Source organism: Salmo salar, chromosome 14 (assembly GCF_965601325.2).
Source record: "Salmo salar chromosome 14, fSalSal1, whole genome shotgun sequence".
In the NCBI taxonomy this organism is placed as follows: domain Eukaryota; kingdom Metazoa; phylum Chordata; class Actinopteri; order Salmoniformes; family Salmonidae; genus Salmo; species Salmo salar.
In genome coordinates this window covers 13,697,537-13,720,666 of record NC_138304.1, presented here as the reverse complement: position 1 = coordinate 13,720,666, position 23,130 = coordinate 13,697,537, and the positions used below count along the sequence as shown (strand labels likewise).

Genomic DNA, 23,130 nt, shown 5'->3' with positions numbered 1-23,130 from the left:
GTCATAATATGGTCATAGCACTGTCATGACACATATATTTACACCTGTTGTGACATACTGTATGTTGCGTTATTTTATGACTGGTTATGACAGTTACATAATAGTGTAAAAACTCAAAAATAACTACCGTTAGTGTCAAAACCCACAAAACCTACCACACAAGGCAAAACATTCCATTACACCTGCACAGCCTATATGTCAACAGTATGTTTATGTTATATACAGTGGGGAGAACAAGTATTTGATACACTGCCGATTTCACAGGTTTTCCTACTTACAAAGCATGTAGAGGTCTGTAATTTTTATCATAGGTACACTTCAACTGTGAGAGACGGAATCTAAAACAAAAATTCAATGCATCCTTTCCATAGTCTAAGTGTTTATGTTTGATAATCCCCTCAGTTTTTGTTGTGAATTTCAGGATATGTGTGTCAATTTATGCCTATTTTCACCAGATTTGACCTTTGACCACAAGAAAATGGCCTTAAAAATCTACATTTCATGTGACATCATGCCTAACTTTGTGTATCACCCCATCATTGTTTGATCTAGCATGGATAACAGCCTTTAACACACATTTTTTAAAGCACTTTTTCCAGGTTGGCTGGAAACCCCTGGCAACCCCTCTTTTACGCTGCTGCTACTCTCTGTTTATCATATACGCATAGTCACTTTAACTATACATTCATGTACATACTACCTCAAATGGCCCGACCAACCAGTGCTCCCACACATTGGCTAACTGGGCTATCTGCATTGTGTCCCACCACCCGCCAACCCCTCTTTTTACGCTACTGCTACTCTCTGTTCATCATATATGCATAGTCACTTTAACCATACCTACATGTACATACGACCTCAATAAGCCTGACTAACCGGTGTCTGTATATAGCCTTGCTACTGTTATTTTCAAATGTCTTTTTACTATTGTTTTCTTTCTTTACTTACCACCCCACACACACACCTTTTTTTCGCACTATTGATTAGAGCCTATAAGTAAGCATTTCACTTTAAGGTCTACCTACACCTGTTGTATTCGGCGCACGTGACAAATAAACTTTGACTTGATTTGACAGTCCTGTTCAGTTAGAGTAGTTTTCCTTGTGTCATAGTGCCCCCTACAGGTTGGATACAGAAATACAGCAACCTGAAAGGTGTTCAGTTCACACTATTCATCTCAAGAAGGCATCACACGTCTTCACCTCAATAATCCACAGGAATTCTCATCAGGTTGATGATCTCTCAACACAAGTGTTCATTGCTTTTGTTTTCAGAAAAAGATCAATAAATATAAGACCTCAACAAATACATAAAATGGCCCGTGCTTCATTTAATAGATTAGATCGCAAAACTTGATGCCAAGTCACTTCAAGTCACGATGACTCGTAACTGTTGTCGGATCTGATTCTGTTTGATCACCTTAATATGTGCGCTTTCCGTAATATGCTTATTATGTCATTCACTCACTACTCATTAACTGCATTTAGTTAAACATCCTTGAGGTAACAAGTTTTACTGTTCAGATGCATTAATTCTCAGAAAATTCAAAAACGCACAATACTAATGACACAATTTTTTCACGAGATCAGAATGAATTTTCCAATCGTTTTAAAACACATTTAAATAGGAAAGTTGATCATCACTCACAGTTATTAAGTCATCAAAAACATTCAACAGTACAAAAAAACGTTTGACATGTTGGTACATTCAGTTACTACTCCCTACATGCAACACTGAGATGGCACAGAAAGAATCAGCACTTCCAATTACTTAATTAACATTTCAATTAGACCGACAGTGTCATTGCATCAATGCTGGGAAATATATTCTGCAGTTAAACTTTTTTACTGGATATGTGTGCAAGAGAATTTCAACAAACACCTTTTGCTACTATTTCTGTCAAGTCTATGCATACAATTTGATGCATACGTTGGATATATCCAATGTGTGCACCACACAGTACACAGAATGCATTGCAACTGCCTCTGCAACCCAATGCTGCAAGGCAAATGCAGTATTACATTGGAAATTAATGTACTTCTGATGTACCAAAACGCTGTCTGATCACTCAAAGACTAACATCTGAATATATCAAGAAGATCCTATAAAATGGGACCAATGTGTAAAAATTACATTCTTAAATTCATTGAATTAAAAAAGTATAAAGAGAATTCTGTCGTGAAGGCAAGTAGGTGCCTATTGTACCCATATGCCATGATACTAATAGAATTGCGTTACAAATTTTAAAACTGCATCTTAAAATGTCCAAATTGGTCCATTTGGTACATCAAGGCTACATCAAGGTCCCTGCAAACAAAAATGAGTCCTTAGGACATCCCCAGCACGTCAAAAGGCTTGTGTCTTGGTCCCCTGGACGTCCTTAGAACGCCTCATTTGCTGGGGAAAATGACACGTGTCTGTCTGGCTGTCAGCATCTCAGATATTTGCTGTTAAAGTCAATGTGAAAACATTCATGTTTTGTAGAGGATACCACAGTCCTACAGTTGCTCAGAGGCACTTCTCCGAATGACAGGAGCTAGGTGTGCTGAAGGTACAGGTGACTATGTCCACTTTACTGACATGGCTATGGAGACCTGCTGGTGTGCACTTTGCCGGAAGCGCCTTACTGCCCCCGAGCATTGGCGCCATCATGGCCGGTTTGGACACCACAGCAAGTTCTGCCTGGAAGCTGCGCACGGCAGTTTGGTCGACACTAAACGGATGGAAGTTATCCCGCGCTATGTCAAAGTCCCAGGCTTCACGCATGGTAAAGTCTGTAAACGATTTACTTTTGGTGGTAACCTGGTTCTGGAATTCATTTCTGTAGTCGGCTGTGCATAATGACACATAACTGGTCTCGTTAGTGCATTCAAATGACAGGTGTGAATGTTGACTGCCAGTGCCAGCACAGACTAAAGTAGGCCCAGGCCCCGCCTTGACTTTTCCAACTGTATTCTTCATCCTCTCACAGCCCTTAAACAACAGGTTCTTCCGACAGAGGATATAGACCCAGGGGTCCAGAATGGGGTTGAACGAGGCGAAGCGGATAGCCATCAGATCACTCCGGTAATCCGGTTTCACTCCAGCACAGATGTAGGCAGGACCATACAGCTGGTTTACAAAGATGCGCACCTGTCAGATTGAGAGAATATATAAAAATAGTATGTGTGGATAAAGCAAACAATTGTTCAGTAATATTCTATTCATGCATGTCTGTGTTGCATAGCTTTGTCCATATTTGAAACACATACCCATGGCATGCACAATAGCTTCAATGAAATTTCCATAGATGCTTTTTACTTACCACTAAAGGAATGGAGCACACCAGGAAAACGATGGTCATAAATATTAGCAGCCAGAACATTTGGATCTCAGCCGCGGACAGGCTGGTGACAGAGGGCAGGAACCCGCGCAGTGAGCCACCTTTCGCGGACACCTTCGCTCTCACTATCAGCGTCTTCTGGCTCATCCTCACAAGTGACAGACACACTGCGAAGTTGCACAGAACTGTCACCGCAATCAACAGCAACATGAACCCACCGTAAAGAAACGAATACGGGGCGGCGAGGGGGTCCGTCGCCCTCCAGTCCAAGAAACACCAAGTGCCTGGAAAGTGGCGCATGTGCTTCCCGAACCCAAAGCTGGGCATGATGCACAACACAATGTTGGCCAGGTAGATGCCCATGAGCGCGAAACGCGCCATTGTCCGGTCAATATATTGAGAGTAAAAGTATGCGTAGTTTATGGCCAGGTATCGTTCAACTGCCATGGCGCACAGGATGGACATTCCAGCCGAGCCGAAAAATAGCATAGAGAAGGAGAATAAATCACACAGTAGTTCTCCGCCGGGCCACCTCTGGACTATGTAGGTGGCAATAACTACCGGGCTGGTGAAACATGTGCCCAACAGGTCCGTGATAGCCATTCCAACAACCAGCGTATAGAAAGTGGTCTCCTTCTGTTCTTTCTTTGAGATGCACAACACAACAATGGCAATGAGGTTCCCCAGGACTCCAACGGCGAACATAGTGGCTGAAGTGACCAGGGATTTGGATTCCAGTCGCAGAGGTGGGAAGGTGCTGTGGTTGTAGGTGACACAGAGCGGTTGGAGTAGTTCTGAAATGTTCGAGCCATTGTCATTGACGGAATAATTCATAATTCTTAAATTAAAACTGAAACATAATAGCTTGATAGCTTCAACATCTAAGAAACATTCCTTCAACACCATGCGGTATCTTTACAAGAGAACACAAAAAAAGCAACATAAAAGAAAGCGTAGCCTACGATACCACAGAACATATGTTGCTGGGCTTTGTTTTCGTCCTACCAGCAAGCTCAAACAGTTCCCATAACAGTGTGGTTTGGTTTGGGCTGTGTCTACAACCGCTCCTGACGCTGCTGCTGGTATTTAAGCTACTAGCTGTTCGCTCGCACACACCCATTGATGTCAATAATGTGACGTCAGGCACACGAGGTGTAGCCTACATTATTATTATTATTTTTTTACATTGAACGTTTATTCATCTAGGCAAGTCAGTTAAGAACAAATTGACCGCCTACCCCGGCCAAACACGGACGACGCTGGGCAAATTGTGCGCTGCCCGATGGGACTCCCAATTACTGCCGGATGTGATACAGCCTGATACTATCATACTTCTAGGTTGAATAATGGACCCTGCATGACTTCAACACAGAAAAATGATATTTGTGCCAAACGTCTATCCTTGGAAAGTAAGTCTGTGAATATTCTTTACAATGAACGTTCAACCGTTTGTTTTAAACTCGTCTTTATTCAACAGTAGACATAGTCTTTCTACTCAGTGTACAGCCCAGCAACACAGCCCAGGTGATCTGAGCCACACCTATGCTTTTATAGATCATACATTGGGGCAGGGGCGCAACTTTCACTGGGGACATGACTCCCCCACATTCTGAAATTGCATTTTTGTCCCCACCAGTTTTATCATTGTGCTGTGATACAAAGCTCGCAAAGGTGTGCTTTAGGACCATGCGGGGTAGGCTGTTTTCCAGGTTTCACCCAGCTGGATTTAGGACCACATGGACAACACAGAGCATGTGGAAAGGCTGTGTTAAGGCAAAGGGAGAGATTAACAGAGGCAGCTGCTGTCTGTGTTGAGCATTTTCTCAGAGTTGTAAAAGCAGAGCAGAAACTGGCTACTCTTTAGTTGACTGATCTAGTCAGTAACTTCTGTTTGACAGAATAAAAACTAGCCATCTCACTAACTTTAGCTATTCGTTTTGCCTCAATCACACTAGACCTGAATGAAATGATGAAACCAGCGGCCAAACGATTGAAGACCGATATATTCTGAAGTTGAATAAAAACTCACATTACGCTGAAGAGTCAGTATAGCAATGTTACGTTGTTGATCTGTCAGTTTCCCTAGCTAATTCCCTACTTTTCACACTGCCACGGTATAAACAGCTCTACAGGCTTCACTGTCATGATCGACAGTCAGTACACAACACTATGCTCATCATGTCTTAGCAGGATCAGAAGGTGACAGGTGTCTACAGAGCTCAGGTGAATTTTGCAGTATATTATAACAACCAGTGAATGGATACAACGTTCCATCTTGAATTGATGGGTAGGCTACAGTCTGGCATCTGGGAGCAATGGTATTTTCAATTATTGAACCATTGATCCTATTCGTGGATAATATAATGTATAAATGTACACCAAGGAAGTTCTTTGTAAGGCCTCATCTGAGCAGGATCAGATGGTGACGGGTCTCATCAGGGTCAGGAAGCTCGGGACAACCGGGGACGGCATAGAGGTGAACTTTTGCAGATATAACACTTTCTTCTCTATGTGCAGCGAACACTGAACAAGCAAGACGCTTCAAAGAATTAAACTATTTTTAGGTAGTCTTTTAAACCCCTAAAGTTGATTTCCAAAGTGTATCAAGGGTTGATAGTGGCTTTTCCAGATGACACAGAACACGTAAAACAAAAATGTGAGGAAGACCTGGGATACGCTACGATGATGATGAATGGATACAGATATGTTAGAATGCCCAGTCATGTTAATTTAATCTCAGACATAAATTACTGCAGTTTAAGACCATCCATATAACATACTATATGCCAGTTAAACTGAATTATCATGGACTCAGAAATGTCATTATTCTGCTGGAGGTGTAAAACACAAAAGGGGACATATTTGCATATGTGATGGTCTTGTGAAGGCTGGCTGAATTCTGGCAAAGAGTATGTTCTTTTATCTCAGCATGTCTACAGATTCACCCTGGTTTTCTTTGCTTGGAAATGTTGATTCTGGAGACTTATCAGATGAAACTGTGTAACCTAGCATTTATATTGGCTAAGAAATGCATTGCCATTAATTGTAAGGTTGGTTATCCTCCCACAATGTCACAATGGATGGCAGAAATGTTAAATTAAATATCACTAGATTTGATTTATTACAAGATTAAGGGTATACTGTGCAACTTTCATAAGGTATGGATTCGTTATATGGAATAAGGTACGACAAAAGGAGTCTGTACTGAAAACATGCCCACGTTTGGAGAGATACCTATTTAGGCAATCCCTAGGGGGGGGGTCTACAGTACCGTTAGTTGTCACTCTGGCCTTGGCCCAACACACCTGAAACCAATAATGAATGTTTCACTAAGATCGTAAAGCTGAGTGGGGTGTGTTGGGTTGTGGCGCTGCAGGGCCGTGGACCCCTAGGGGCAGGACGGGGTGACCCAGCTCTATTGTGTGTTAGTAAAAAGAGCTCTACAGTACTATTAGGCCTATGATATTAATTATATGGAGGATGGACTGTTTGTGTATGTTAATGTGTAGGAGGTGTATGTGTGTTTTTTTTATTAAACTTTTGATTTCCAAACCTTTCCCTTGAGACATAAAAAAAAGTGAAGATGGGAAGGAAGTTGTGTTGGGGAGAGAGTTGAGTTATTGACTAGACTGGTGGGGGTCAGGTGTGCAGGCAGCTCTGGCTGGCTGAAATTTGATATAGACGATGTCTTAATAAAGATAATCAAAACATAGGTCTTTGTACTTTATTTGTAAGAGTTGTTAATTTGTTAGGCTAATGGTTAAAGGTGCAACACAATATTGATTATTGAATTATCATTGATCTAGTTCAGTCTTATTAATCACTTAAACATATTTAATAATGGTCTCTTACCTAGCTGTATGACTGTGGGCATTTCTGCTTACTTTTTGTTGTTGCTGGCATTCGCAGATTCTGCCGGTATTCTCCTGAAGTTGCCGTTAATAGGCTACACCAGTGGTCGGCAACCTTTTCTATTTGGAGTGCCAATTTCTATCTTTCCATTTATACCAATCTGTGTGCCGTTATGATTTTCGTATGCACATTTTTGTAGAACAGTTTCATTTCATTTATAATAAATAGTCTTTGTATCTGTCACGGTTGTCGTCGGTGAAGGACCAAAACGCAGCAGGTATGTGTATGCTCATCTTGCTTTTTAATAAATACAAAATGAACACCAAAATAACAAAGAACGAACGATCGACAAAAAACAGTCTGGTAAGGCATAAAGCTCAACACAGAACAATCACCCACAAATAACAAACACAAACACACCCTCATATATGGGACTCTCAATCAAAGGCAGATAGACAACACCTGCCTTCAACTGAGAGTCCCAACCCCAGTTAACCAAACATAGAAACAGACATACTAGACAAAATCATAGAATACCTGAAAACCAAACAGTGCCCAAAAACCCCGGAATACTTAAACCAAATGCCCCTTCAACAAAACACACCACCCCGAACCACATAAAACAAATACCCTCTGCCACGTCCTGACCAAACTACAATACCAATTAACCTTATACTGGTCAGGACGTGACAGTACCCCGCCCTTAAAGGTGCTAACCCCGGAAGCACCTTAACAAAAATAACCCCAAGCAACACCAAAAAGAAAAATTACCCCTTACTAAAGGGAGGGAAGGGAGGGTGGCTGCCGTCAACGACGGCACTGTGCTACACCCCCCTCCCCAACCCACCTATCTCTGGAGGTGGCTCCGGCTCAGGACGTTCCGGGACAGTCGGGGCAGTCTGGCAACTCGGGACAGTCGGGGCAGTCTGGCAACTCGGGACAGTCGGGGCAGTCTGGCCACTCGGGACAGTCGGGGCAGTCTGGCCACTCCGGCAGTTCAGCGCAGTCTGGCCACTCCGGCAGTTCAGCGCAGTCTGGCCACTCCGGCAGTTCAGCGCAGTCTGGGCAGCTCCGGCAGTTCAGCGCAGTCTGGGCAGCTCCGGCAGTTCAGCGCAGTCTGGGCAGCTCCGGCAGTTCAGCGCAGTCTGGGCAGCTCCGGCAGTTCAGCGCAGTCTGGGCAGCTCCGGCAGTTCAGCGCAGTCTGGGCAGCTCCGACGACGACTGTTGACTGGCGGGCAGCTCCGACGACGACTGTTGACTGGCGGGCAGCTCCGACGACGACTGTTGACTGGCGGGCAGCTCCGACGACGACTGTTGACTGGCGGGCAGCTCCGACGACGACTGTTGACTGGCGGGCAGCTCCGACGACGACTGTTGACTGGCGGGCAGCTCCGACGACGACTGTTGACTGGCGGGCAGCTCCGACGACGACTGTTGACTGGCGGGCAGCTCCGACGACGACTGTTGACTGGCGGGCAGCTCCGACGACGACTGTTGACTGGCGGGCAGCTCCGACGACGACTGTTGACTGGCGGGCAGCTCCGACGACGACTGTTGACTGGCGGGCAGCTCCGACGACGACTGTTGACTGGCGGGCAGCTCCGACGACGACTGTTGACTGGCGGGCAGCTCCGACGACGACTGTTGACTGGCGGGCAGCTCCGGTGACGACTGTTGACTGGCGGGCAGCTCCGGTGACGACTGTTGACTGGCGGGCAGCTCCGGTGACGACTGTTGACTGGCGGGCAGCTCCGGTGACGACTGTTGACTGGCGGGCAGCTCCGGTGACGACTGTTGACTGGCGGGCAGCTCCGGTGACGACTGTTGACTGGCGGGCAGCTCCGGTGACGACTGTTGACTGGCGGGCAGCTCCGGTGACGACTGTTGACTGGCGGGCAGCTCCGGTGACGACTGTTGACTGGCGGGCAGCTCTGGTGACGACTGTTGACTGGCGGGCAGCTCTGGTGACGACTGTTGACTGGCGTGGCTGGGTTTACGCACTTGAAGGCTAGTGCGGGGAGCGGGAACAGGACGAGTCGGACTGGGTTGACGCACTTCCGGGTCCGCACGAGAGACAGGAGCTGGAAACCCAGGGCTATGGAGGCGCACAGTCGGTCTTGATCTTACCTCCTGCACAACCCGTCTTGGCTGGATGGAACTAGTAGCCCTGTACGAGCGGGGTGCCGGTACAGGGCAGACTGGGCTGTGCAGGGGCCTGATGGTAGCCGTGCGTAGAGCGGGAGTTGGGTAGCCTGGTCCTCGGAGGCGTACCGGCGACCAGATGCGCTGCGCAGGCATCCTCCTACCAGGCTGGATGCCCGCTCTAGCACGGCACCTGCGAGGGGCTGGAACAACGCGCACTGGACTGTGCGTGCGTATGGGTGAGATAGTGCGCTCCTCAGCAAAACATGGCGCTCTCCACCCCATACGCTCCTCCATATAACCACGGGTAGCTGGCTTCCGGCTCTTCCTATGCCTAGCCAAACTACCCGTGTGCCCCCCCAAAAACATTTCTTGGGGGTGCCTCTCGTGCTTCACCCTCAGCGCGTCCATGGCCTCGTACCTCCGCCTCTCTGCCTTGGCTGCCTCAATTTCCCACTGCGGCCGGCGATAATCCCCAGCCTGGTGCCAAGGTCCGGCCCCGTCCAGTACTTCCTCCCAGGTCCACTTCTCCCGCCAGTCCAACTCGAAGTCCCTCTGCTCCTTCTTCTGCTGCTTGGTCCATAATTGGTGGGTGATTCTGTCACGGTTGTCGTCGGTGAAGGACCAAAACGCAGCAGGTATGTGTATGCTCATCTTGCTTTATAATAAATACAAAATGAACACCAAAATAACAAAGAACGAACGATCGACAAAAAACAGTCTGGTAAAGCACAAGACTAAACACAGAACAATCACCAACAAATAACAAACACAAACACACCCTCATATATGGGACTCTCAATCAAAGGAAGATAGACAACACCTGCCTTCAACTGAGAGTCCCAACCCCAATTAACAAAACATAGAAACAGACATACTAGACAAAATCATAGAATACCTGAAAACCAAACAGTGCCCAAAAACCCTGGAATACTTCAACCAAATGCCCCTTCAACAAAACACACCACCCCGAACCACATAAAACGAATACCCTCTGCCACGTCCTGACCAAACTACAATACCAATTAACCTTATACTGGTCAGGACGTGACAGTATCTCAAAATCATTGTCTGTGGTTAACCTACATTCTATCTAAATCTAAATGAAAATTATACAAATCTTAAAGTAACTTTTATTGCCATTGCCTACTATGTAATAATAACCTACATAAAGCCAGACATAGAGCTTGGGACAGACACAGCTGTAGGACTAGTAACCGAAAGGTTGCAAGATCGAATCCCAAGCTGACAAGGTACAAATCTGTCGTTCTGCCCCTAGGCCGTCATTGAAAATAAGAATTTGTTCTTAACTGACTTGCCTAGTTAAATAAAGGTAAAATATTTTTTTTAAATAGGCTATTTATGCAAGGGATAAGAAGTAATCAGGTGTTTTATGAGGTTTCCACTGGATCAGAGCATTACATTTTTCCATTTCATGCTGAGTGGTTATTCAAAGGGAGAGAGCTGGAAATATTGTTAAAATTTTTTAACTATTGTCATTCTCAATTTACTTGCTGTTTGAGGTGAAGAAAAAATACTTTGAGAAGCTCCACAGCTCCTTAGTGGTGGTAAGTTAAGACAATCAGAAAAACTATCAGACATCCATAAATGGACACATTTATAGGCCAAATTTTTTTAATCTCCAAATCAAATAAACATTTTGCGCACAGGCCAGGCGGGCTAGTCCTACTTCTATATGCGTAATCAGGTGAGCTTTCCTTACTCAACATTGACTGGAGTGTTTCAAACAAACGATTATGAATAAATTGACAAAACTCGTAAATGCAATGAAATAAACAAAAACGTGTTTCTCACAAGTGTAGCATAGGTTTTGAGTTCTGCAAAACACATGTCCAAGGGGAACGAACGGTAAATGACTGTAATAATAATAATAATATTTTGAATGCATTAAAAATGCCCATAACAAAACAAACATTGCAGATTAGAAATTATGGGAATTAACGGTAAATGTAGGCTACTACTGATGATGTATGTAATGGGGAATTGATAGACGTTACAATGCACACAATGAAGTTATGAAACAATGAATACCCACGAAATGGTGGGAGAGAGCGCATTCTGGAGATAGACGTGGCATCCCCGCAGCCTTTTCAATGGATTAGACCAATGAGACAGGCGCAAATCACACAGGTGTCTCGTGTGCCATGAAATACATATATATTTGCGACTGCTCGACGAAAACAATCTAAGGTTTTCAATAGACCCCTTTTGTCATACAGTAGGGTATACAGTAGGCTATTCCATATAAGGCACACAGTATACCCTTAATCTTGTAAGAAATCAAATCTAGTGATGCGTGACTTGACATTTCTGCCATCCATTGTGACATTGTGTGAGGATAACCAACCTTTTCAATTAATGGCAATGCGTTTCTTAGCTGCTATAACCTGTCTGGGCTAGGGGGCAGTATTTTCACGGCCGGATGAAAAACGTACCCAATTTAAACAGATTACTACTCTGGCCCAGAAACTAGAATATGCATATTATTAGTAGATTTGGATAGAAAATACTCTGAAGTTTCTAAAACTGTTTGAATGGTGTCTGTGAGTAAAACAGAACTCATATGGCAGGCAAAAACCTGAGAAAATTCCAAGCAGGAAGTGGAAAGTCTGAGAATTGTAGTTCTTCTTTTGATTCTCTATCGAAGCTACAGTGTCTGTGGGGGACGTTGCACTTCCTAAGGCTTCCATTGGCTGTCAACAGCCTTCAGAAAGTGGTTTGAGCATTCTCCTGTCACTGAGCAGATAATAGCAGCTCATTCACTGAGTGGTCTGCCTGGCAACAAAGGGATTGGATATGCGCGGTCACACGAGCACGCCGTTCCTTCTTTTTCTTCTTGAATGAATATGCTATTGTCCGGTTGGAATATTATCGCAATTTTACGTTAAAAATACCATAAAGATTGATTTTAAACAGCGTTTGACATGCTTGCGGTAATGGAACATTTTGACTTTTCGTCTCTCGTTCCACGCTCGTGCGTTATGCCTTTGGATAAGTGATCTGTACGCACGAACAAAACGGAGGTATTTGTACATAAATATGGATTATTTCGAACAAAAACAACATTTTTTGTGGAAGTAGCAGTCCTGGGAGTGCATTCTGACGAAGATCAGCAAAGGTAAGAGAATATTTCTAATACTAATTCTGAGTTTAGGTTGCCCCGAACTTGGCGGGTGTCTGAATAGCTCACCGTGATGGCTGAGCTATGTACTCAGAATATTGAAAAATGTGCTTTCTCCATAAAGCTATTTTAAAATCTGACACAGCGGTTGCATCCAGGGGTAGTCTATCTATAATTCTTAAAATAATTTTATATATTTTGTCAACGTTTATGATGAGTATTTTTGTAAATTGATGTGCACATTCACCGGACGTTTTGGTGCAAAAACCAAGTCATGAGGTCGAAGGAATTGTCCGTAGAGATCCGAGATAGGATTGTGTCTGGGCACAAATGTGGGGAAGGGTACCAAAAAATGTCTGCAGCATTGAAGGTCCCAAGAACACAGTGGCCTCCATCATCCTTAAATGGAAGAAGTTTGGAACCACCAAGAGACTTTCTAGAGCTGGCTGCCTGGCCAAACTGAGCAATCGAGGGAGAAGGGCCTTGGTCAGGGAGGTGACCAAGAACCCGATGTTCACTCTGACAGAGCTCCATAGTTCCTCTGTGGAGATGGGAGAAACTTCCAGAAGGACAACCATCTCTGCAGCACTCCACCAATCAGGCCTTTATGGTAGAGTGGCCAGACGGAAGTAACTCCTCAGTAAAAGGCACATGACAGCTCGCATAGAGTTTGCCAAGAGGCACCTAAAGGACTCTCAGACCATGAGAAACAAGATTCTCTGGTCTGATGAAACCCAAACTGAACTCTTTGGCCTAAATGCCTAGCGTCAAGTCTGGAGGAAACCTGACACCAACCCTACGGTGAAGCATGGGGGTGGCAGCATCATGCTATGGGGATGTTTTTCAGTGGCAGGGAATGGGAGACTAGTCCGGATCGAAGGAAAGATGAACGGAGCAAAGTACAGAGAGATCCTTGATGAAATCCTGCTCCAGAGCGCTCAGGACCTCAGACTGGGGCAAAGGTTCACCTTCCAACAGGACATTGAAAATAAGCACACAGCCAAGACAACGCTGAAGTGGCTTTGGGACAAGTCTCTGAATGTCCTTGAGTGGCCCAGCCAGAGCCCGGACTTGAACCTGCTCGAAGCTCTCTGGAGAGACCTGAAAAAAGCTGTGCAGCGATGCTCCCCATCCAACCTGACAGAGCTTGAGAGGATTTGCAGAGAAGAATGGGAGAAACTCCCCAAATACAGGTGTGTAGCGTCATACCCAAGAAGACTTGAGGTTGTAATCACTGCCCAAGGTGTTTCAACAAAGTACTGAGTAAAGTGTCTGAATACTTATGTAAATCTGATGTTTTTTTTATTTTTCATACATTTGCAAACAGTTTTAAAAACCAGTTTTTGCTTTGTCATTGTGGGGTATTGTGTGTAGACTGTACAAATCCTCACTATCAGTAGCTGCAATTTGGCAGTACGCCCAGACCGTGTTCAGAGAACGAACAAAAGATATCTCAGTGTCAAGGTCTCAGCCTTGTGAGGTATTGGTCTGTTACATGTTATGAACCAATATTGGTCTGTCACATGAATGAAACAAAACGGTAATGATTAATTAATTATGCTAAATCGTGCTAATATAACTTGTCTGTGTATAGCCGTATATAAGACAACTGCTGGGACTGCCCAGGCAGAGCTTCTGACAGACATTCACTATGGTGCATTATGTTTGTTGGAGCCTCTCCAGCTCGCTGACAAATAAAGGATGTTTCATTTAAGATTGACTTTGAGTGTCCCTGTGTAAGAATTTCCACAACAATGCCGTTCGGACTGACCAACGCTCCTGTTGTGTTCCAGGCCCTGGTTAATGACATTCTCCGCGACATGTTGAACCGATTTGTGTTTGTCTATCTCGACGACATCCTCATCTTTTCCCGCTCAGCTCAAGAACATGTTCTCCAGCAACTCCTGGAGAACCAGCTTTTTGTTAAAGCAGAAAAATGTGAATTCCATCGCTCTACCATCTCCTTCCTTGGATACATCATCGCTGCAGGCAATGTGCAGATGGATCTTGGCAAGGTGAGTGCGGTGGTGGATTGGCCTCAACCCACTTCCAGAGTGCAGCTGCAACGCTTCCTGGGTCTTGCCCATTTCTATCGCCATTTTATCCCGGTTTACCGCACCCTGGCTTCCCCCCTTTCAGCACTCACCTCTCCCAAGGTCCCATTCGCATTGGACTCCAGCTGCTGACCGGGCGTTCCTGGATCTAAAGCATCGATTCACTACAGCTCCCATATTAATCCATCCGGATCTGTCCCGTCAGTTCGTGGTGGAGGTTGACGACTCGGACGTCTCAGCGTTCTGCCCAGGACCAAAAGCTGCATCCCTGCGCCTTCTTTTCCCATTGTCTTAATGCCACTGAGAGGAATTATGATGTTGGAAATTGAGAACTTCTCGCGGTGAAGATAGCGTTGGAGGAGTGGAGGCACTAGTTAGAGGGGGCGGAACATCCAGTCATTGTGTGGACTGATCACAAGAACCTGGAATATCTCCACACCGCGAAGCGTCTCAACTCCAGGCAAGCTCGATGGGCCCTGCTATTCACTCGGTTCAACTTTACCATCTCCTACCGCCCGGCGTCCAAGAATGTTAACCAGGTATGCGCCCAGGTAGGACACCAGGGTGAGGGGGGGGGTTGGTATGCTGTCCCACCTTGACCTGTTTCACCTGTCTTTGTGCTTGTCTCCACCCCCCACCAGTTATCTCCCCCCATTTTCCCCTGTGTATTTATACCTGCGTTTTCTGTTTGTGTGTTGCCAGTTCGTCTTGTCCTACTAGCGTGTTCCTGTGCTTCCTGTTCTCTAGTTTTTGTTTTTCTTAGTCTTCTCAGCCTGTCCTGACTCTGCCTGCCGTCCTGTACTCTGCTTGACTCTGATTTGGATTACTACCCTTTGCCTGCCTTGACTTACCTTTTGCCTGCCTCGTGAACTATTATAAACTCTGAGACTCGTACTATCCGCCTCCTGTGTCTGGATCTGGGTCTTAGCCTGAGTCCTGATAGTGTTGGAGGATGAAAAACAGGTGCAAGGTTTGTAACTGGAGCAAATGCTTAGGGACAATTAGAAAATTACGGGGGGCGGGGACCCCCCGTAAACTTTGCGCGTGTGCGCACGCAGCAGCCCCGAGACCACCACGCAGCTCCCCGGAACCCCCACGCGGCTCCCCGGGACCGTCCCGCGGCTCCCCGGGACCACCACGCGGCTCCCCGGGACCGCCACGCGGCTCCCCGAGACCGCCACGCAGCTCTCCGGGACTGCCACGCAGAAATATCAGCCCACAGAGAGAAACATGCAATTGAAGTTCACTCAACTTTCTAGAGCAGTGGTCACCAACCAGTTGATCGCGAAGAGTCATGTCAAATCATGTCTGTCATTGAACAACCCCTTGCCAAGATCATGTGGGGATGTTATGGGGCTATTTAGCTTCCACTGGTCCTGTTGCCCCATTTAAGGTAAATGGCATCATGAACTTTACCAATTACCAGGACATTTTTGCAAAAAAACATGTTGCCTCTTCCAGCAAGACAATAACCCCAAGCACACATCAAAGTCCACAAAGAAAGGGTTCATTGACCACTGTTAAAAGACCAGCGCTGATTTAGCAGTTTCAGCACCCCTTTTCTAGTAGTTTATTGTACTTGCTCAACACCCCCTTATTTTCTCACCTTAGTGGTACCTCCGAGTCACTCCACTTGTATCAGCCAATCACAGTCCACCATTCCCCATACACCTCACTGAACCCTCCTCTTCATTGAACCGTGCTCAGGTCTTCAGAGTGAGATCATGGTCAGAATGGAATGGCCTTGCTGGACTATTCCTTATGTTAATTGTGTTTGACCTGTGTTTTAGTGCATGCATCTAATTGTAATTACTATCCGACATGTCTTTGGGGTTTTAGTTGGGTGTTGCTAAGGCAGTAGAATATTTACCATGTTTGTAATGTTATAAGGTATTTTCTCATGGTCAGAAAGCAATGGACTTGCTGGACTTATCCTTATGTTAATTGTGTTTGACCTGTGTTTTAGTGGGTGCATATTATTTTAAGTACTGTCCGACATGTCATTGGGGTTTTAGTTGGGTGTTGCTAAGGCAGTAGAGTATTTACCATGTTTATAAGGTATTTTCCTTCCATGTACTTCATGCTATTTCTAACCAGCTAGCCTAGGTGCTAGCCAGTCATGCTAGCTCGTTATGCTGTGTACCACATGCTTCGTTTAGGATAGCCTATCATATAAACTATGCTCATACTTTCTGGTTAAGTTAATAGCCGTGTTTATGGACATTTGGAGTCTTTATTAAGCTTCATGCTACCGTGTACTGTGTGTAGCCTTATGATGTATGCATGTAGCCTAATTTAGCCTGTGCAGACCTTAGTTACATTGCAGTCATGTTTCGGTTGTTATATGCCTACCAGTAATTGGGCCTTTGAATTCTACAATCTGTGTATTTGTCTGTAAGCCTGTACTTACGGCTATTATTTTATTCTCTTTCCATAGAACCACTTGTATACACTTTCACTTTATATGTGAGCTATCATTACAGAAGAGTGTGGTGTGTTGAGCCCAATATCTGCAATAAGCCTGTTCTGAAGACATCTGACTTGTTGTTGCCGAACAGCTCTCTACTAGTGCCCATTCTACATGGTCCTCCCAGATCAGCCCATTTAGTATTTGTCATGGTCCTTCACTCGCCGGATATTATAAGCTACCACAGCCCAAGATGTCTCAGAGTTACGCAGAGTCAAGGCATTGGTCACCATCCATCTCATCCCGGTCTCCTCTCCCTGAACGAAGACAAGCAAACAAGCCTGAAGACACGGCATGCCACTCCCACTGCACTAGACGCAGTGACCGTTGGGACGATCGGTGGTATGCTATCAGGGAGCGGTTCTAGATCCTCCGTCGCAGCACAGCTCTCCTCTCTGATCTGATGCTACTTGAGGCCAAGAAGGAGCTCAAACAGATGGTGCATAGGATAGAGCAGCTCAAGACTACACTAGCCAAACCACCACCAACTGAATCTCCAGTGCCACAGGCTCGTACCAGCACACCACGGAGGGTCAGTGAGAAGATGCAGGGAAGGGACGGCTGTATCTACGATGAGGAGAAGATCACCACCATTGGTCACCAAAAGGGATGTCCATCCTGACCAAGTGGAGGCTGACCAGTCCTCATGTCACCTTTCTCATGCACCTTCTCGATCACTGCCAGTTGCTATGGCTCATCTTCAAGGGGTTGCTGCAGATTTACCGGCCTGCAGCTCCACACCACTCTCGTCAGCCTAAAGTTGCTCATCAGCGCGTTCATAAGCAAAAGCCCTCGATGACGCCTTCACCTTCAGCATCAGTCACCATCAGCCCCGGTCTCGGATCCAACCTCTGCTGTGGAGTCCCTCACAGGGTGGCTAGAGCCTTCTCCAGGGCCAGAGGAGCTACCAGAGCTCACCCTGGGGCAGCACCCCACAACTGTGCTCCAGCCAACCGCATCCATGCTGATCCAGCCTGCTTCGACCATGGAGCTCAAGTTAGTAGTGGGGCCTACAACACCCGCTCCTGCCATGGAGCCTCAGCCTTCGCCAGGGCCCGAGGAGCTACCAGAGCTTACCCTGGGGGAGCACCTTACCACTTTTCTCCAGCTGACACCCGCTGTGGAGTCATCACAGTGGTTCTACAGCCCTTCCAGGGATGGAGGAGCTACCACAGTTCACCTACTCCAGCCGACATATTGACCCTGCCTGGTGGGATTGACCTCATCTTACCTTCCAAGTCCAGCTTGCCACCGTCCAGTGGTGTGTGCCTACCTCCACATGGACAGCTCAGGCTGGCCCGACTCTGTCAGCCCCTGCCTGTGGGACTTGCCTGTCACCACCTTGGGGGTCTCTGCTGGCCACTCATGCTAGTACCCTGCTAACTCCAGTGTCCAGAATCCCTCTTTCCTCGAGACCCTCTAGATCTTGCCACGAGAGACCCTCTTGATGTCCCAGTGGGGTACCCTACTATCCATGGTGTTCAGTGTCCTGTCGTAGGAGACACCTCATCCTCTGCCCTACTACATACTCAGTCTATAGCTCCTATAGCCCCAGTAGGTCCAGAGCATCATGGCTCTCAGTTCCCTGATTTCCTTGATCACCCAGTGGTTTCACAGTTTCCTGCTATGCTAGGCCCACCATTTCCTATCCCAGAAAGCTCAGAGTTTTCTGTCCTGATAGGCCCAACATCCCCTAGCTCACAGTCTGTAGCCCAGTCAGGCCCCAAGTCACTAGCTCAGTCAGGCCCCAAGGTATTAGCTCTGGGCACTCAGTCAGTTTCTCCTGGACCAGCTGTCCAGCTCTCTCCCGTCATTGGGTCTTTTATCCCTCTCTATCAGGTGAGCCGCTGTCTCCTGTCCTCCTGAGATATCCACCCGTTGCTGCTGTGAGGATCCAGCTGATCTCAACTCCTGTCCCCGGGCCCTCTCCTGTCGCTGACATGGGGGTCGGGTCATCTGCTGTCCTGAGATCACTGTCCGTTGCTTCTGTGGAGATCCAGCTGACATCAGCTCCAATCTTGGATCCCTCACCTATCATCACTGCGAGTGCCCAGCTGAGCCCTCCCGCTGTGGCCTGGCTTCCTGATATGGGGCCTTCGTCTAATTGTCCTGCTGCGGCCTGTCCTCCTGATCCAAGGTCCTCACCTGTTCCCCCTGCCTGTGTCCGGCCATTCCGGTGGCTGCCACCCGTTGCTGCTTTGTGGGTCCAGCCACCAAAGTATCCAGTCCCAGTATCCTTTTTGAGCTCTACTGCTGCAGCTATGCGGTCTCCAGTCCTTAGATCCTTGTCAAGCTCTGCCGCTGCGGCCCTAATATTTCTAGTCCCTGTGTCCTCAGCTGACACCATGCTGGGGGTCAAGATAACTCCTGCTCCTCTGCTGGGGCCTCACCTGCCCTCACTGCTAAGGTCCTCTTTTTGTCTGTTTCTGGGCAGAGGGGGTGACCGCCATTGGATACACTTCTGCATGCTGATGGCTCACCTTTTTCAGAACTGCAAAGCCTGCAGTGGTCTCGGCCTCGTCACACAGCCAGGTTTTGTGACCTCAAGCACCTATTTGATGGGGTGGCGAGATGCACCAAAGAACAAACCTTGTTTGGGCCAGATGCGTATTGTCTACTTTTTTGATGGGGTAGCCAGACACTCACAAAGACTGGACTTTTCCTTGTCTGGCTCCTTCACAGCTCTTCTTCCCTGTCCAGGCAGATGAACACACAGTAGTGGCCTTATATTCAGTTGTACAACTGACTATGTATCCCCCTTTCCCTTATGTCATCCCCTTTAAGATAGAGCCTTTTGTTTAGAGTTCACATTTACACAGTAGATGTGGGGTTGGCTCTGCCAGCTCTGATTTAGCAGTTTCAGCACCCGTTTTCTAGTAGTTTGTTGTACTTGCCCAACACCCCCTTATTTTCTCACCATAGTAGTACCTCCAAGTCACCCCACTTGTATCAACCAATCACAGTCCACCATTCCCCGTGCACTAGAAGCCTTCACGGGTCCAAAAAGTTGGATCCTTTCCGAAATGGACCTGGGGCTTTCCCATCCGTACCGATATGCATAATGTTTTTTTTATATATAGAGACGCGTTACGAACAGACCCAAGGACAACTAGACCCGTTCCATATAGACCTGGTCGGATCCAGACCTGGTCCAATCCGAGTTAGAGATGCCGAAGAAAAGTCAATTTCTAAGCTATTTTAATAACCGGAACTGATAAAACGTGAGGGAGAGGAGTTAGAGAGAGGTAAAACTCTAGCAGGGGCTGTGCTGTGTGTGTAAGCTACTGTGAGTGTGAGTGACTGACACAGGGAATAGGGAGGGAGGGAGAGACGAGAGACCGCAAACAACCAAGCCGACTCGCGCTACAGTAGACTAATAACTGCCATAGCTAGGTTATTTATCATCCAATATGATTTACGTAGTACCTGTCTGGACTGCATCAAACCGGGAGAAGCTAGTTAAGCTAGCTAGCTTGTCTAATTGAAGCTGCATGCACTTTATAATCCTACACAGTTACAAATAACAACAACTCCATTCAAAACACAGGTGGCTCGTCCATTAGGGCGTTAGGGGCAGCGCCCCACTTGTGATTGGTAAAAAAAAAACAGACTACAGTATCTATCAAGCACAGATGGCACTAAAGCAAAAAGCTAATTGTAATTAACTTGTAAATAAATAATTATAAGTCATAGGAAGGAGCTTTGGACCTGATAAACCGGACAACTACATCCAACAACAGTCGAAGGACAAATGGAGTACACTAGCTAGAACTTTCTCAGCGCAGATCTGGAAGGACAAAAAAAAGCATGGCTAATTTTATTGTCCCCCCGTGTAACAAAGCATGATCACGGTGTATCACAAAGCATGATGAAATGAATTAGCCAGCTACTACAATTTTGAGAAACATTGAGAAATAGTTTGGTAGATTTTGTCAAATTTACCAGTTATCTACCTTTTGATAGGCATCTAGCTAGCTATAGCTGGCTGGTAGCTTGCTCGTTAGTCAGCTCCAATGCCAACTTCTAAACTCATATCTGATTAACTCAGAAATATAAAGTTATTTCATAATGAACATTAACTGTCTAGCGCATCATGCTTTGTAACATTATGTTAGATAGTGTTTTCACTTATTGCATCTGTATGCTTGTTGCGTTCTCCCTTGTGCACTCGTTCTTTCGTGAGCTGGCTGATCGTTCTAAATAGTATAATCTAATCTGTTTAAAGCAGTGGCAACATGTGCAGCAGTGGTCATTCAGTTTTTGACATAGAGAAGTGAAATAGGTGTATTTATGCTGTTGTTCAAATGCACCGATCGCCTCAAAGAAACTACCGGTAGTTCTAAAACTTGGCATCATATATCTGTCATGCTGCTTTGTTAACAACTCCAACCATCTCACGCCCCGGGTATTCAGCCAATCGCTGGACTTATTACTCATGTTTATTGTATTTGACCTGTGTTTTAGTGTGTGCATCTAATTTTAAGTACTGTCCGAAATGTCATCGGGGTTTTAGTGCCCGTTCTACTTCGTCCTCCCGGATTCGCCCCTTAGTACAGTGGGGGGAAAAAGTATTTGATCCCCTGCTGATTTTGTACGTTTGCCCACTGACAAAGAAAGGATCAGTCTATAATTTTAATGGTAGGTTTATTTGAACAGTGAGAGGCAGAATAACAACAAAAATATCCAGAAAAACACATGTCAAAAATGTTATAAATTGATTTGCAATTTAATGAGGGAAATAAGTATTTGACCCCCTCTCAATCAGAAAGATTTCTGGCTCCCAGGTGTCTTTTATACAGGTAATGAGCTGAGATTAGGAGCACACTCTTAAAGGGAGTGCTCCTAACCGCAGCTTGTTATCTGTAAAAAAGACACCTGTCCACAGAAGCAATCAATCAATCAGTTTCCAAACTCTCCACCATGGCCAAGACCAAAGAGCTCTCCAAGGATGTCAGGGACAAGATTGTAGACCTACACAAGGCTGGAATGGGCTACAAGACCATCGCCAAGCAGCTTGGTGAGAAGGTGCCAACATTTGGTGCGATTATTCGCAAATGGAAGAAACACAAAAGAATTGTCAATATCCCTCGGCCTGGGGCTCCATGCAAGATCTCACCTCGTGGGGTTGCAATGATCATGAGAACGGTGAGGAATCAGCCCAGAACTACACGGGTGTCACGTCCTGACCAGCAGAAGGAGCTATTGTATTAGTTTTGGGGTCAGGACGTGGCAGGTTTTTGTGTGTTTAGTGGTGAGCTGGTGATTGGGACTCCCAATTGAAGGCAGGTGTGTTGAGTTGCCTTTGATTGGGAGTCCTATATAGTAGGGTGTGTTTTTCTTTGGGGTTGTGGGTAGTTGTTTGTGTGCACTGCGTTTGTTTTAGCCTGCCACACTGTTGCCGTTGTGAGTATTGTTTTTTGGTTTTCCAGTGGATACTTTACTTGTTTTGTATCAATAAACATGAGTATCCACATTCCAGCTGCGCCTTGGTCCATTCCTAACAACGGTTGTTACAACGGGAGGATCTTGTCAATGATCTCAAGGCAGCTGGGACCATAGTCACCAAGAAAACAATTGGTAACACACTATGCCGTGAAGGACTGAAATCCTGCAGCGCCCGCAAGGTCCCCCTGCTCAAGAAAGCACATATACATGCCTGTCTGAAGTTTGGCAATGAACATCTGAATGATTCAGAGGACAACTGGTGAAAGTGTTGTGGTCAGATGAGACCAAAATGGAGCTCTTTGGCATCAACTCAACTCGCCGTGTTTGGAGGAGGAGGAATGCTGCCTATGACCTCAAGAACACCATCTCCACCGTCAAACATGGAGGTGGAAACATTATGCTTGGGGGTGTTTTTCTGCTAAGGGGACAGGACAACTTCACCGCATCAAAGGGATGATGGACGGGGCCATGTACCGTCAAATCTTGGGTGAGAACATCCTTCCCTCAGCCAGGGCATTGAAAATGGGTCGTGGATGGGTATTCCAGCATGACACTGACCCAAAACACACGGCCAAGGCAACAAAGGAGTGGCTCAAGAAGAAGCAAATTAAGGTCCTGGAGTGGCCTAGTCAGTCTCCAGACCTTAATCCCATAGAAAATCTGTGGAGGGAGCTGAAGGTTCGAGTTGCCAAACGTCAGCCTTGAA

At 46.1% G+C, this 23,130-nt stretch overlaps 1 protein-coding gene across 1 annotated transcript; it reads right to left on the bottom strand.

Moving 5' to 3' along the window:
• Window positions 1-2,183: 2,183 nt before the first annotated feature.
• Window positions 2,184-4,345, bottom strand: LOC106569025 (prostaglandin E2 receptor EP4 subtype-like). The gene is made up of 2 exons (XM_014139954.3): window positions 3,305-4,345; window positions 2,184-3,132 (listed from the first exon to the last, which is right to left on the bottom strand). The coding sequence occupies exons 1-2, from the start codon at window positions 4,226-4,228 to the stop codon at window positions 2,509-2,511; spliced, it is 1,548 nt and encodes a 515-aa protein (XP_013995429.3). The 5' UTR covers window positions 4,229-4,345; the 3' UTR covers window positions 2,184-2,508.
• Window positions 4,346-23,130: the final 18,785 nt, after the last annotated feature.

Excerpts from the sequence above, each read along its gene's own strand:
- LOC106569025 (XM_014139954.3), bottom strand. The coding sequence starts at position 4,228 with ATGGTGTTGAAGGAATGTTTCTTAGATGTTGAAGCTATCAAGCTATTA. Across the intron at positions 3,133-3,304 it reads TGTGCTCCATTCCTTTAGTG|GTGCGCATCTTTGTAAACCA; the intron begins GTAAGTAAAAAG and ends TCAATCTGACAG.